Genomic DNA, 14,623 nt, shown 5'->3' with positions numbered 1-14,623 from the left:
ATTTACTTTTCATAAAAATGTTATCTACGTTAAGATAATTATTATTTTTAAATGAATTTCTAAATAAATATTTTGAAAGTTCCCCAGATTTAAATGTAGTCCTATCCATGGACATGGATGTACACCACAGAGCACTCAGTCATTCCAGGCCTGCGCAGGGGCCTTAGTCCGAGGACGGTCAGGCTGCATCCCAGGGGGCAGAGGCTGGAGAGGGGAGTTGTATGAGCACGAGAGGCCCTGTGACAGGGGCCGAGGACCTAGGACCAGACACAAGGCTCGGGAGAGGTGCAGCACAGGCCACACGCATGGACATGTTGAGGATGCACCTCACAGGGAGGGAGACTGGAAGCGGGGCTGGAAGTGGGCCATGGTGCCCACTCTCCCAACATGAACACCAAGTGGTGGGCAGTGCCAGACACTTGAGGGACAGGAGGAAATGCTGGGCCCTGGACACACAGGAAGGACATGTCAGGGAGGGCGGGAATGCAGCAAGAGCTGAGCGAAGGGAGGTGAGCTGGAGGTGCACACTGCAGTGGTCTTCCTGCAGGCGTTGTCAGTGCCAGGCCACACACAGCCCAAAGGAGCGGTCCAGAGGAGTGCAGTACCACGCCCTATGCGCCCAACACTGAGAAGGCAGATTGCAACTTCTCTCCCACCTCAACCAGCTCCCCCTCCAGTCCTTATCCGAGCAGTTCCTCAGGTCGGGTACTGTGGGCTGAGAGCTGGAAGGCATTTTCAATGCACTATCGATAAGCTTCGGCAGGCACACTGAAACCATCCCCACCCACCAGCCAGTCTCCAGCCACTGTCACCATTCGCTCCTGCCCGCTCAATCCCAGGCCAGCACTGACCTGCTCTTCTTGCTACAGATTAGCGTTGGTTTACTATCATCCTATATAATAAAAGCCTAATATGCTAAGTGTCCGGTCGTCTGGTCATCTGTTCAACAAATCAAAGTGTAATCTAACCTAATAAAAGACAAACATGCAAATTGACCATACCTTTGCTATGCCTTAGGCCACGCCCACCAGCCAATCAGAGCGACTATATGCAAATTAGCCCAACCAAGATGGCAGCCGGCAGGCACGGAGCTGGAGCAAGCTGAGGCTTGGTTGCTCCAGTGATGGAGAAAGCCAAGCTTCCCGGATGGCTCTGAGCTCCACTGAAGGCAACAAAGTTTCAATTATAGAAGATAAATAAACCCCAGATACCTGCTTTCAGCCTGCCGTGGCCATGGAACTGGAACAAGCAGGAAGCCAAGCTTCCCACCGTGGGGCTATGAGCTCCACTGAAGGCAACAAACTTTCAATTATAGAAGGTAAATAAATCCCAGAATAAAAAAAATAAATAAAAAAAGGAAAGGCTGGGAGCTTCCGTCGCCGGGGGGCGTGGCCAGCCTGCAAACAGCCATCAGCCCCTCACCCAGACTGGCCAGACACCCCAGTGGGAACCCCCACCTTGAAGGGGGTGTGACCAGCCTGCAAACAGCTATCAGCCCCTCACCCAGGCTGGCCAGGCACCCCGGTGGGGACCCCCACCCTGAAGGGGGTGTGACTGGCTGCAAACAGCCATCAGCCCCTCACCTAGGCTAGCCAGGCACCCCAGTGGGGACCCCCACCCTGATCCAGGACACCCTTCAGGGCAAACCAGCCGGCCCCCACCCGTGCACCAGGCCTCTTTCCTATATAATAAAAGGGTAATATGCAAATTGACCCTAACAGCAGAAAGACTGGGAATGACTGGTCACTATGACACACACTGACCACCGGGGGGCAGACACTCAATGCAGGAGCTGCCCCTGGTGGTCAGTGCACTCCCACAGGGGGAGCTCTGCTCAGCCACAAGTCAGGCTGATGGCTGCCAGTACAGCGGTGGTGGTGGGAGCCTCTCCCGCCTCCTCAGCAGCACTAAGGATGTCCAACTGCAGCTTAGGCCTGCTCCCCGCTGGCAAGTGGACATCCCCCGAGGGCTGCCGGGCTGCCAGAGGGATGTCTGATTGCCAGCTTAGGCCCAATCCCCCGGGGAGCAGGCCTAAGCCAGCAGGTGGTCATCCCCCGAGGGATCCCAGACTGCGAGAGGGCACAGGCCGGGCTGAGGGACCCCCCTCCCCAAGTGCCCAAATTTTTGTGCACCGGGTCTCTAGTATGCAATTAATATGCTAAGGCCACTGAACCGTCAGAGCTATGACGTGCTCTGACCACCAGGGGGCAGACACTCCGACCAGTAGGTTAGCTTGCTGCTGGGGTCCAGCCAATGGGGACTGAGCAAGATGGGACAGACATGCCCTGGAGCCCTCCCAGGATCCTTCCTCAGCTGGCCAACCTCCCACATCCCTCCCTGGCCCAGATCATGCACTGATGTGGTCCCTCTCCCTGGCCTGCACCCTCTCGTAATCTGAGACCCCTCAGGGGATGTCGGAGAGCCAGTTTTGGCCTGATCCCGCAGGCCAGGCCAAGGGACTCCACTGGTGTACAAATTCGTGCACCGGGCCTCTTGTTTCTTATAAATGGAATCTCAAGGACATGCACCTTTGGTCTGCCTCCACCCACTTACAGTGATTTTGAGATTCATTCATGCTGTGCCATGTATGGTGACTAAGCCGAATGCCGCTGGAGGTTGTTGTGTGTGTGTGGTAGGCCTCGGGTTGTCTCCAGGTTCTGGACTGCATTTAACATTTCATGTCCTGCCTGTGACTGGGGAGGAAGGCTTTCAGCTTCTGTGAGCCTGGAAAAGTCTTTACTTTTCCTTCATTTTTGAAAGATACTTTCACTGAGTATAAAATACCAAGCTGACAGTTATTTTTTTCTTTTGGCATTTTCAAGATGTTCCTCTGGTGTCTTCTCGTTTGCATTATTTCTGACAAGAAATCTGTCATTTTTGTTATTCCTCTATATGTAAAGTCCGTCTCTCTGTCTCCTCTCTCTCTCTCTCTCTCTGAATATTTTCTCCTTGTCATTCAGCTGACCAATCTGATTATGGTGTCATTTTATTCATGAGTCTTGTGCTTGAGAACCATGAGCTTCTTGGATATATGAGTTTATGTATTTTCCACCAAAATAGGAAAAGCTTTATTCATTTTACCTTCAAACACTCTCCTTGCACCTCCTGGTAGGGACTCCAGTTATACATTATCGGCCACGTAAAGCCGTCCCAGGCATCACTGATGATTTTTTCACTTTTTAAATGTCCTTTTTTCTCTGTTTCACTCTGAATAACTTCCCTTGCTGACTTCAAGTCCACTCTTTCTTCCTTTAGTAATGTGAAATCTGCTTAAACTTCCAGTGCATCTTTAATCTCACATACTGTCGTTTTGATGTCTTAAAAGTTCAACTTGAGTCTCTTTCAATATCTTCCATGTCTCAGTTTTTGAACAAAGGAGTGATGCTTGTGAGTGGATAACATGTAATTCAAGATGACATAATAGTGTATATAATTCAACAGTATATGTAATTCAAGATTTAATACCCTATGTCATTCCACCTGGATTACCAATTTTTCCAATGAGTGAAACATCACTAAACCATCCTGATCAGCCAAGAGTTGATTCAGAATCAACAACTGAACCCACAGCGCCTACTCAGCTGTTACCAGGCAAGCCTGCAGAGCAGACAGCAGGGTCCCTGTGCACAGTGACACCCCTTTTCCACGTGCAACAGAAAGACAGTGATGGAGCCAATCACTCTGTCTTCTGGAACCTGGATGTTGATTCTCACCTGGAATCCTAGGTGGGAGCCTGGGCTGCGCAGCCGCCAGCAGTGGTGATGCTGAGCTGCTCCCATAGGTCTCAGCAATTCCTAACCTCTCTGTGCCTCAGATTCAGAGAAGCAGCAGGGCTAGCCCACCAACTGTGCGAGCTGTGACTGATTATCTCTGAGGCACGAGGCAAACGTGGACCTGATTACCGTGGTCTCTACTGGCACCAAGCAGGCGGTCGAGGTCAACCCCAGGTGCTCCCGTTTGGAGGGCCGTTTGGACCCTGTCTGATAGACAGTGGTGCTGGCACGAAACGTTTCTGCCCAGCGGTCATCCCTGGAGGAGGCCCCGGGCTGCCTTCAGGAGATGCTGTCACCATCCCACTGTGCCGTTCAACCCGTACCACTCACAATCCACGCGTGAAAGGTCAGAACCAGCGAGGCTGCGGAGGAAGCCGTAGGGATCTCGACGGAGCAAACACAGGGTCGCTGAACCCGAGCTGTTGCGATATTCACGGCCCCACCTTCCACACGAGTGTTTTCTGTACCTCGGAGGGGATTTCCGCGGCTTTGTCCTCAATCTCATGCAAATCATTGCGCACACACTGGGTTCTGGGAGTAATGAGCCTATTCTACTTTATTCCCAATGAAAGAGGGGGTGGGGTGGCTACAGGTGATAGCCACCCGCTTTCTAAGCCTTGGCTGCAGTGGAACTGAGCCCAAGGGAGAGGCAGTGGGACCGTGAGCGGGAGCTGCGGGCAATGGTGTGCAGACGGACAAGTCAGGGACATCAGAGCCTCACACAAGCCCAAGGAACTAATCCCTACAAGCAATGGGACCTGTTAACACGTGTAGAGCGTCCAGTGTGGAAAGTTCCCGTGGAAACAGTGCCCACTGACACCTCACGGGCTCTGAGTGTGGGCAGCATGCCTCTGGCATCACCTCAAGTGCGTGCAATCGGGGCAGGAGATCACGTTCCAACCCAGCTTCCCCAGAAAAGGGACGATGCTGCCCCTTAACTGAGGCACCAAGAAACCTGCCCTGCACACACCCCCGCTCCCTGGGGAGGCCATGGGGTGTCTGTCAGTTGAACCTCACTCTGAGGCCATCTCTCCCAAGAACGTGTGTCTGCAGGAATGTGGCTCACCTCACTCACCTCTGCTCCCCAGAACCAACTAGATTTAAAAGCACTAAGAGAACAGGGAGGTGCTGGTGGGGGACAGTATCATAAGGTTGGCACCCCCACTGCATTGTCATGGCCTCTTCTCAGGCCCTGACCTCCATCGGAATCATAATAATCAGCAAGGCTCCCATCAAAGAAGAAAAAACAGTGCTCCCATTTTTGTGGCTCATTTCTTATATATTTTTATAGAGAGAAATAAGTAAAGCCTATGTTTTAATATCTGCTTTTGTTGAAAAATATTTATCCAATAGAGTCGTATGGTAAACATGAAGGATATAACTTTCATCTCAAATGCTTTGGAAATGGAATGTTTGCTATACGCAATCTAAAAGGCAGGATCAAATTAAATGTCTCCCACCTGTATTAACTGTGACTGCATCGTCCTTTTAGCTGAAATAAGAATGCAGGAAACTCGGTCACTATAGTGTACGGTGCCAACCACACCCAAGGCGGGGACATGGCGGGCGGCCTACAGTCCTCCTCACAGGGCCATGGCCAAGAAATGCTAGTTTCCTCCCAGTTCATCAAATATGCAATCAGAGCTGTTGAGTGGCTCTCAGCAAACCCAGCTCACATCTTCAATCATGAGCCACGCGGTTCCTGATTTTCTTAAGCTCTGTGATTGGCTAGGATTCACTTGGAGACTCTGATTGCCCCCATGTCCTTGACTTTAAACCAGGTCCTTCCACTTCACTGGCAGCCGTGCACAGCTCACGAGCGCCCCCTGGCCTTCCTTTATATTCTACACCTCAGGTCACTTACTGCAGGATTTTTCAACCTTTTTCATCAAAAGGGCACAAACTAATTACTAAAATATTGCAGCACACCAAAAAATATATTTTTTGCCGATCAGACAAAATGTGGGTATAATTTTGATTCATTCACACTTATGGCTAGTGTTGTGTTGGCTGTTGTCATTTTTTTGTCTGACAATCTAAGGGAAAAGAGGTCAGTGCCCCTGCATGTCTTAACAATTCTTGCTCTGGCTGGTAGCTCAGTGGGTTAGAGCACTGTGGTCACAATACGCCAAGGTTGTGGGTTCAATCCCTGGTCAGCGCACATACAAGATCCAACCAATGATGCATAAATGAGTGGAGCAGCAGATTGATGTTTCTCTCTCTCAAATCAATAAATTAATTTTTTTAATTTCCTGCTGCACACCCGAGTGCCATGGCACACTGGCTGAAAATCGCTGACTTAATGGAAGGTGGCGTGGCTCTGAGACTCTTGGCTAAGCTCCTGGTATGTGGCTCGTGGAGACAGTCCTTGGATCCAAACCCAAGGATGCAGGTGCCAACAGTCGCGGTGAAACACAGACAGAGAGCGCTGTTTGGAGCTAACTGCCGGCGGCGGGGGGAGGGGGGGGGGGGCAATCACATGTGGTTTCAGGAAAATCTGTACATGACTCTCCCAGGAAAAAGCCACAGGAAGGCAGGGAAAGCAGGCGTCCCACCCATTGTTCCTTAGTATTTCGTCCTTGTAGCGTGAAGTATTTCTGCTGTTCACATCAGCTGCACATTTTTTAAAACAAATGCAATCTGATTTTTCACATTCAAAAGCAAAAGTGTTGTAAAGCACAGAAATAACCCTCCCAGAGCCACGTGCCAAAGTCACTCTCCACAGGGCGGCAGGGACGGCGGAATGCACGCATCGCCCGGGAAACGCCACGTTCCCGCTGGTGGACAGACAGGCAGGTGGGTGGATTTGAATGTCAAGACCCTTCGTATCCCCCCAAAAATCAGATTTTGCTCTTATTCCAATTTGCCTTTTTATGATTGAAGTTCCACTTAGAAATGGTGTATTTTTTTCAAACTAATATCAAGCCATGTTTTTAACATTAAATTTTTTAAGTTGCCTACCTCGGCCAAAAATTGATTTTAAAATTACATATAATTTGCTGTCGGTGTTTTGACTCCTCAGAAGGCCAGTATTATTTCCAACACAACGCACCCCATGTCACCACGGACGATGACAAACCTTAGCTGGAAGCCAAACAGTCTGCACATCACTATGTGCATTTCAGAAGCACATCTCCACCCGCCTCTGTGACCCAGCTGCCCCAAGACTTAAATAGTAAACAGGTGTATTTCCCCTTCCACTATGTAAACTACAGCCCAGAGGCTAAACAGAACAGAATTTCAAGTTTGGAATGGCCACCGTGATGGCTTAGCTGAGTCCTCATGTTTACATATAGAAGCAGTGACGAAATGACTCTCCAAGATCAAAGCCATGTGAGCCCAGAACCGAGGTTAGGCCCACACCCTGTCCTGGGTCGGACCCGACGCCACACCGCTCAGTACCCTCTACTCCAAGGGGACATGGTCAAGTGTGTTGTGTTTTCAAACAAATTCATTGTCAAATTGTGCTCTTAATCCCTACACTCCTCCACAATAAGAAGAGACGTTAATACCTATTTGCTCAGCCGCCTCCTTCCTCTAGCAATTGAACATAAAAACACTCTTATGCTCTGGATTTGGGGTCTAATCTCGAGCTCTAAGGAACACATGGAACCCTACCCTGTGGGTCGGAGGCATGTGGGCCTTGAGCCAGTTAAAATAAACAAGCTTCACCTCATAAAGGCCTATTTATCTTCCACGGTTTTAGGAAAAATGAACAGATTTCAGCAAACTCAATCTTGCAAAAGAAGGTGTGAGCTGAACTTAACAATCTATGATAGTCGCAGATGACAAGACAAAATGTGAAAATCACGTTGCTGATCCAAACTGTCTAAGAAAAACCCATGGGAAGGAAATGTCCTGGTATTGGCTTGGTTGGCTTTCAGTAGATTACACTTTTCAAAATTAAAAAAGCATGAAAAGAAAATCTTCCTGAACCAGGTGGTATGTCCTAACCTGATAGACTTTTGTGTAATTAAATACTATCATGCCAGTTACCTTTGAATCACCATTTATTTTTTATTAATGATAATGATAATGAAAAAGTATTGTGTTTAATCACGTGAAGGCATGTTCTTATCTATCTATCATCTATTTTTTATACATCTATGTATCTCTCTAGCCATCCACCCATCTATTTAATGTGATATAAATCATAAAAGCAACCTTAGAAGGCAGATACTATTAGGATCCATTTCATAGATGTGCAGACTGAGGTCCACAGAGATTAATTAAATTGTCCTTGTTGACTTAATAATGTACTTGTAAGTTGAAGGGCTGAGAGTAGAACCCAGCAATGTGGTGCCAAAATTATGCTCTTAATCCCTACACTTCCCCACAATGAGAAATGCAATGGCTATTGCTCATTCACAGACACTTAAAATATATGGTGATGGAGAGTAACATGAAAAATTACTTTCTCAACTCAAAATCTACATACTGAAGGAGCATAAAAAAGAAATCTTACTCTTCTGACACCGAATAAATTTAATTAATTATTCAAATGTTTAATGGCTCCTTTTTGGTTCTGAAATCATTGCAATTGGTCATTTATCAAATATTCTGAAAAGGTAACACTTGGAGTGGGCTGTGAAAAACATGTATATAAAATGACTGATCAATCCAACTTTAGTGAGAAGAACTATGCCAATAAGCAAGTGCATTACAATTTTCTTGTTAATAACCTGAAAGAGCATGAGTAAGAGAAAGTAAAAATGTTACATTTGTTGTTTTCAACCTGACTCCAGAGATTAAGGAAAAAAAAGAAAAAGCTGTTATTGAACCCAACCCTAACCTCCGTGACAGGGGAGAGGCTGAGATAGCCCAGCGGTGCGGCCAGGCGGGGCGGGCGGCTCTTGGCTGTGGGTCCTCACGGGCAGGAGGCAGCCTGCCTGGCTGGCATGGGCTGACCTGCAGGGCCTCATGCATGCCCCCACTGGGGTGTCCTGACAGGCAGCTCTGAACAGCCCGGCAGGTAGAGAGCGGCCCGCAGGAGCAGCGGAGGGCGGAGGACCACAGAGCCTCCTGGTCTCCTGGTCACGCCTCTGGCCTCTGACATTCTGAGGGCCCTGGGCTGCGGGTGAAGCTGGAGCCTGGCACAGCCGGAACCTTCATGCACCAGCCCTGCTGCCGGCCCTGGCCAGCAGACACGGTGGGTGCAGTGAGAGTCCCTGCTCAAGGAGGCCAACCCGGCCGTGCGGACACCATCCTTCCGCGACCGAATAACGCTGCCCACTGACATGAGGGGGAGACAGCGGATCTGAAACCAGTGGCCAACACACGCCATGTTAAACCCGCAGGACAGAGTCCTCTCCGTGCCTCACCACCCAGGTTCCAGCAGCAGAGCTCCTCCCAGAAAGGCTGCTCGGCCGGACCTAGACCCGACAGAAGTGAGTGAACCCTAATGCAGTTAAAGGAACACGTTGCAGGAAAAGCAGAGGAAATAGTTGCACTCACGATTCATAGCATTTGTCATAAAATATCCTTTTGAAATCCAGAATCTCTCTTCTCTCTTTAATTAAAAACAACAAAATCATTTTTCCTTTATTAAGATTTTTGTCACAACAAAATACTCATCTTCCTATGCCTTGATAAGTGCACCAGACAATTACGTTTTGATTTTACATTAAATTGGCTTCAAATAATTTCCTCATTAGAAATGTGTGCTATTGTTTTAAAAATAATAAAAATATGTTGCTCAATTATTTAACATTTGATAAGCTGTCAAGTTGATGAAAGTTAGTAGCATCACGAACTATTCAAATCTCACCACGAAAAGGTCTGCAGTGTAAAACCAAAACAAAACCACCGGGATCCGGAGTCCCGCGAAGACAAGGAAAGTTTTCTGGCGACAAAATGACCTTTCGGAGCTTACATCGGGGCTCTGCGCCCACAGGCTGCCATCCCCCAGCGACCGGCACCGCCTGCCGCGGTCATGCCAGCGACACCCCCTGTGCCCTGCGAAGTCCTCCACGGCGGCGGCCCCGAGGTGGACCCGACCCCAGGCCAACCTCTGAACACGCACACCAAGAAGACGGCCCAGGGCGGGCGCCGGCTCCCCGCGGAGGGAGGGCCCAAGGCGTGTCCCCCGCCTGACCCGCCTCAGCTGCACGCATCCCCGCTTGCTTCTTAAAAACAAAAACAACCAAACCAGTGTGCACACTCTCTCCCCGGCCCAGGCTTCCTCCCACCCATGACACACACCTCTGGTTCTGAGACTGACAATTTCCAGTGTCTGTGCTCTTAGAAATCAGACTGGAAAGAGTTAGCATGAATGCCACCACCCACCCTCCCACCTCCAGGAGAAAGAGAGACTTCAAGCCTTAACTTGGGATGGGGTTCCCGCCTGGTGATGCTGCTGAGGAAGAGAGCACTGCAATCTCAGTGAGCAGGGAGGCTCTCCCAGAGCTCCCTCCACCTGCAGCCTGGGTGTGCCCAGGACAGGGTGCTCCCAGGACGGGGTGCTCCCAGGACAGGGTGCGCCCAGGACACGGGGTGCTCCCAGGACGGGGTGCTCCCAGGACGGGGTGCTCCCAGGGTGGGGTGCGCCCAGGACGGGGTGCGCCCAGGACGGGGTGGGCCCAGGACGGGGTGCTCCCAGGACGGGGTGCTCCCAGGACGGGGTGCTCCCAGGGCGGGGTGCACCCAGGACGGGATGTGCCCAGGACTGGGTGTGCCCAGGACGGGGTGCTCCCAGGACGGGGTGCTCCCAGGATGGGGTGCTCCCAGGGTGGGGTGCGCCCAGGACGGGGTGCACCCAGGACAGGGTGGGCCCAGGACGGGGTGCTCCCAGGACGGGGTGCGCCCAGGTTGGGTGCTCCCAGGATGGGGTGCTCCCAGGGCGGGGTGCGCCCAGGACAGGGTGGGCCCAGGACGGGGTGCTCCCAGGACGGGGTGCGCCCAGGTTGGGTGCTCCCAGGATGGGGTGCGCCCAGGACGGGGTGCGCCCAGGACGGGGTGCGCCCAGGACGCGGTGCTCAGAGCTCCACGCTGAGGACACCACCTGTTCACGCAGGCCCCCCTTGACCGTCGCCCACAGGAAGCCTGGCCCTGCTTCGCACTGGAGCAGGAGGAGCACCAGCTGTGCCCGCTCTGAAGAAGATGCAAGGGCCTGTTTCCCATCAGGGTTTCCTGCCACAAGAAGCAGCTAATAAAAGTGCCAGGCAGAGGGCAGACACTCCCTTTGGATCCTCTCCGCCTGCCAGTCTCTCCAGGGGCTGACCCAACCAGCGGCCACACTCAGGACTGGAAAGGGAGCGGTCACCCTTCACTATCCTAACCCCAAGGAAGGCCATGCCCGAGTGCTGTGAAGAAAACTGCTTGGGGAAAACACAAATCATGAGAGACAATCTCTAAATCATCACAAATCTCCATTAGAAAAGCTTTCTACATCTCAGACAACACTCACTTCTAATCTTTCAATAATTAAACCTTTGCATAGTATAGTAAATATGGATGGAATAACTTAAAAGCTCTAAAAATGGGAAAATGCGTATTTTTTCCATAAACCACTCCTCCATATATCTTGAAAAAAGAGAAGATATAATGGAAATTTAAAAATATTTTTTGTAAAAGCATAACTTTTTCTTGCATAATAATATCTGCGCTGACTGAGGGATTCCAACTATGAAGAGATACAATCAAATGAATGTTTAGCCTCAAAAGGGAAATTATTCATCGTGAAAACACTGATGCTACCCCCAAGCATGTCTGCACATCAATCTCGGCCTTTTCCAAGCCAGCAGGCCTCCCTGGCCGCAGACCGCCCGCGCCCCACCCCACCAGCACCAGCTGCTTATAAGGCTGCACCTGACAGCCTGCCACCTTCTTCCTCCAGCCCATGCACTCACTCCATCCTCCTCTCAAACACATGACCTCCTGATTTAAATTTGCCACGAGCCTCCATCCGTGGCATGTAACTCCCTAAGTTCGCATTTCCCATCATGAACAGTCTGACACTCAGCACTTCCCATCTCTCTTCCAATCCAGAAAAACAAAGTGGTATTTTTCAAAGGGTTAACCCTCCTTGGTTCTCAAGTTGGGGTTTTTGCATAATATCATCATCCTTAACATCTGTAAACTTCTTTCACTCATTCAATAATAGTTGTTACTTTTTCAAATACTGTTTCTCTACCACCCACACTTACTGCACAGCCCTGAGCATGGTTTCCAGAAACCCAGAGGAAGTACCGGCAGCACGTGCCCTCGCACCTGGACTCGGGCACTGTGCAGGTCGGTCTGTTCAGGGAAACTGTTCAAATGCTGTGCAACAGGTCCTGCTATTGTGCAAACACACGCCCAACAAAGTGGTCATGAGCTTGGAAGGGTCAGCAACATAAGAAAAAACATGCCAGGATCCTTCAGACTCATTCCTAATTCTCCTGAGATGTCAGGAGACAGACCCAGTGAACGGAGCATTTTCTGTGAGACCCTCTGGCTGCTTCTCCATCCTGTGCACGGTGAGCCTATGGAGCCCAGGCGGACACCAGCTACCAGCGGCTTCGGTGCCAGTGGGGGCCAGCAGGCCACTTTGGCAGAGGTCTAAGTCCTTGCCCCTAAGTTCCCTCCGGCTTTGGGTCTGTCTGATTCCAGCGCTGTCCAGGCAAAGCCCAGGACTGTCCAAAACCTGGCTGTTTTGCCAGAGGAGTGTGAAATCAAATTAAAAACACACCTCACAACTATTCCATTGGGCCACGTTGATGTTCTAGGCGGGGGAGGGGAGGAGGACACACAAAAAGGGCCCATGCCACGTCCTCCGTGTCTCCAGCTCCAGGTCCCCGGCATTAACTTAGGTCTAAACAGAAAACGCCTCCGTCTGGTCAAGTGTTTTGTCACAAAGCAGCGCAATTACCCGGAGCAAGTGTCCCCCTGCCCTCGGATGTGATGCTAACCTCCTTTGTTAGCCTCGGACGGGAAAGGTTCCCTTCCCGGAACAATGCCCAGGCGCCGGCATGCCAGAAGCCCGTCCTGGTCCTGGGTCCTGCGTCCTGAGCAGTTGGTTCACCCTGACCTGGAGCTGAGCTGCCTCCCTGAGCCCGCGACAGCCTCTCCCGGTGGCAGCGGGACGCACCGCTCAAAGCATCCTTTGTGCCGCGGGGATAACGGACTTGGTCTGCGCGAATCCATCACCGAGATGGAGAAGCGCAACTAGGTCTGTCTGGCTGGAGGGGACGCCGTGGACCCGGCGGCTCTGGGCAGCCAGCACCCGGGGACTCCAGAGTGTCAGGAGCGGCCCAGCCGGGAAGGCGGCCGCCTGGTCCTTACCTCCACATTGAAATACTGCTCCGCTCCGCAGACGGCAGCACATACAATCCACAGCAAGGTTTGCAAGAAAACCGCCCCCGAGGGATGCAGGACGTCCAGCCGCCTTCCAGCGCCCAGGGCGAGGAGGATCATAGTGGACCGCGCTCCAGGGACGCGCGAGCTCCCGGCGCGGCCCCCTTTCCCTCCGTTTCCTTCCGAAGTCCCGGTGGGAAGAGCCCGCGGGTTCTCGGCCGCCGCCGGGCTGGGCCGCGTTCGGCAGCCCGGGCCACGCAGGCAGGTCAGCGGCGGCCCGCGGTCACCATCGCTGCCGAGTGCCGGGCCCGGCCCCGCGCCGCGTCCCGCCCGCGCCTGCCCCGCGTGCGCCGGCCCCGCCGCCTCCGGCTGGGCTCCTGCGGAAGGGCCTCCGCGGCGCGCGTCCCCCGGAACGTTCCTCCATCTGCATAGCTCCGCCCCCTGCCTTCCCGCGGGTCCGCGGCGCCGGCGGGCGGGGACGCGCGCGCACCCTGCCTTGCGCGGGCACACATACAGCTGCACGCACGCGAGCACGCACATCTCACACACAGACACACACAGATCTGCACGGCAGCTTACACACAGCCAGGCGCACGCACGCGCGCACACACATCTTAACACACACCCACATCTGTGCGCGCGCGCGCGCACACACACACACACACACACACACAGGCACAGTAGGACGCCTACGGCCGAGCACGCGCGTCTAAGGGGATGCTGGGGGGAGCCTGCACTGCATGCGCTTTGGAGGCGACAGGGCCCTGGGGCGGGGGGGGGGGGGGGTGCTCTTGAACAGACCTCCATCCCTACCCCGCGGCAGGCGGGTCACCCCGCCCAGCGCGCCTAGCCCTTAAAAGCCGGGCGCCCATCCTGCCTGGGGCCTCAGGCGCGAGGGGCCCTGCCTAGTCCTGAAGGCCACCGTGTCCCCCATGTAGCGGCCAGAAGATGGGGTTGGTCAAGTTTTGGATGCAGGATTGCAAGTCCTAGCGGCCAAACTTTTGTGGGGTCTAACGACCGAGCCTGTGGCCTGTTGTCCCCCGGAGTCCCCTCCAACATCGCCACGCCCGGCCCCCGGACTCCAGGGATGGGCACGGGGTTGGGGGCAGGGGCTAGAACACAGACGGGAGAAAATGCTCACTTTCTGAGGCGCGTCCGGTCGGTGAACACACCTGCGCACTGGATCCAGGAGTGGTCCTAGGTGCACGCCCTGGGGAAGGGGCGGGGTGTGCTGGGCGGGGAGGTGGGGCGCGGCCAGAAAGCCGACCGCAGCCCGGGTGGGGAGGAAGGTTGGAGGAGGGCTGTCGCGGGAGGAGGGCGTTGCCGGAGGGGGGAGGGACTGCTGCCGGGGGCTCCCAGGCAGGGTTCTGGGGGGAGGGCTGCCGCGGGCGGCGGGAGCGGGGGCAGGGAGAGCGACAGTCCTGGTGGGAAGTCCTCCATCAGGGTGGGCGGACCTCCAGGGGCTGCCTACAGGCCGGAGCCGCAGCAGTGGAGGCTGGGACCCGCAGCCCTGGCAGCCCGGGCAGGTGAGGGTCCGGCAGGAGGTGCGGAGGAGGAGAGGCGGCAGGCACGTGCGG

The 14,623-nt window shown here is 53.1% G+C and overlaps 1 protein-coding gene across 1 annotated transcript in view; it reads right to left on the bottom strand.

The window, feature by feature from the left end:
- MMP16 (matrix metallopeptidase 16) overlaps positions 1-13,384 on the bottom strand; it is a 156,820-nt gene extending 143,436 nt beyond the window's left edge. The window contains exon 1 of the mRNA XM_070391840.1: positions 13,035-13,384. Within this exon, the coding sequence (XP_070247941.1) occupies positions 13,035-13,166 (132 nt within the window). The 5' untranslated portion in view covers positions 13,167-13,384. The remainder of the gene's footprint in view (positions 1-13,034) is intronic.
- Between the last annotated feature and the right edge of the window lie 1,239 nt (positions 13,385-14,623).

This window comes from Myotis yumanensis, unplaced genomic scaffold, assembly GCF_028538775.1.
Source record: "Myotis yumanensis isolate MYYU_CA2020_CCGP unplaced genomic scaffold, mMyoYum1.0.hap1 SCAF_15, whole genome shotgun sequence".
Lineage (NCBI taxonomy): Eukaryota > Metazoa > Chordata > Mammalia > Chiroptera > Vespertilionidae > Myotis > Myotis yumanensis.
Note: the sequence above shows the minus strand (reverse complement) of the source record. Positions and strands in the feature narration are given on the sequence as shown.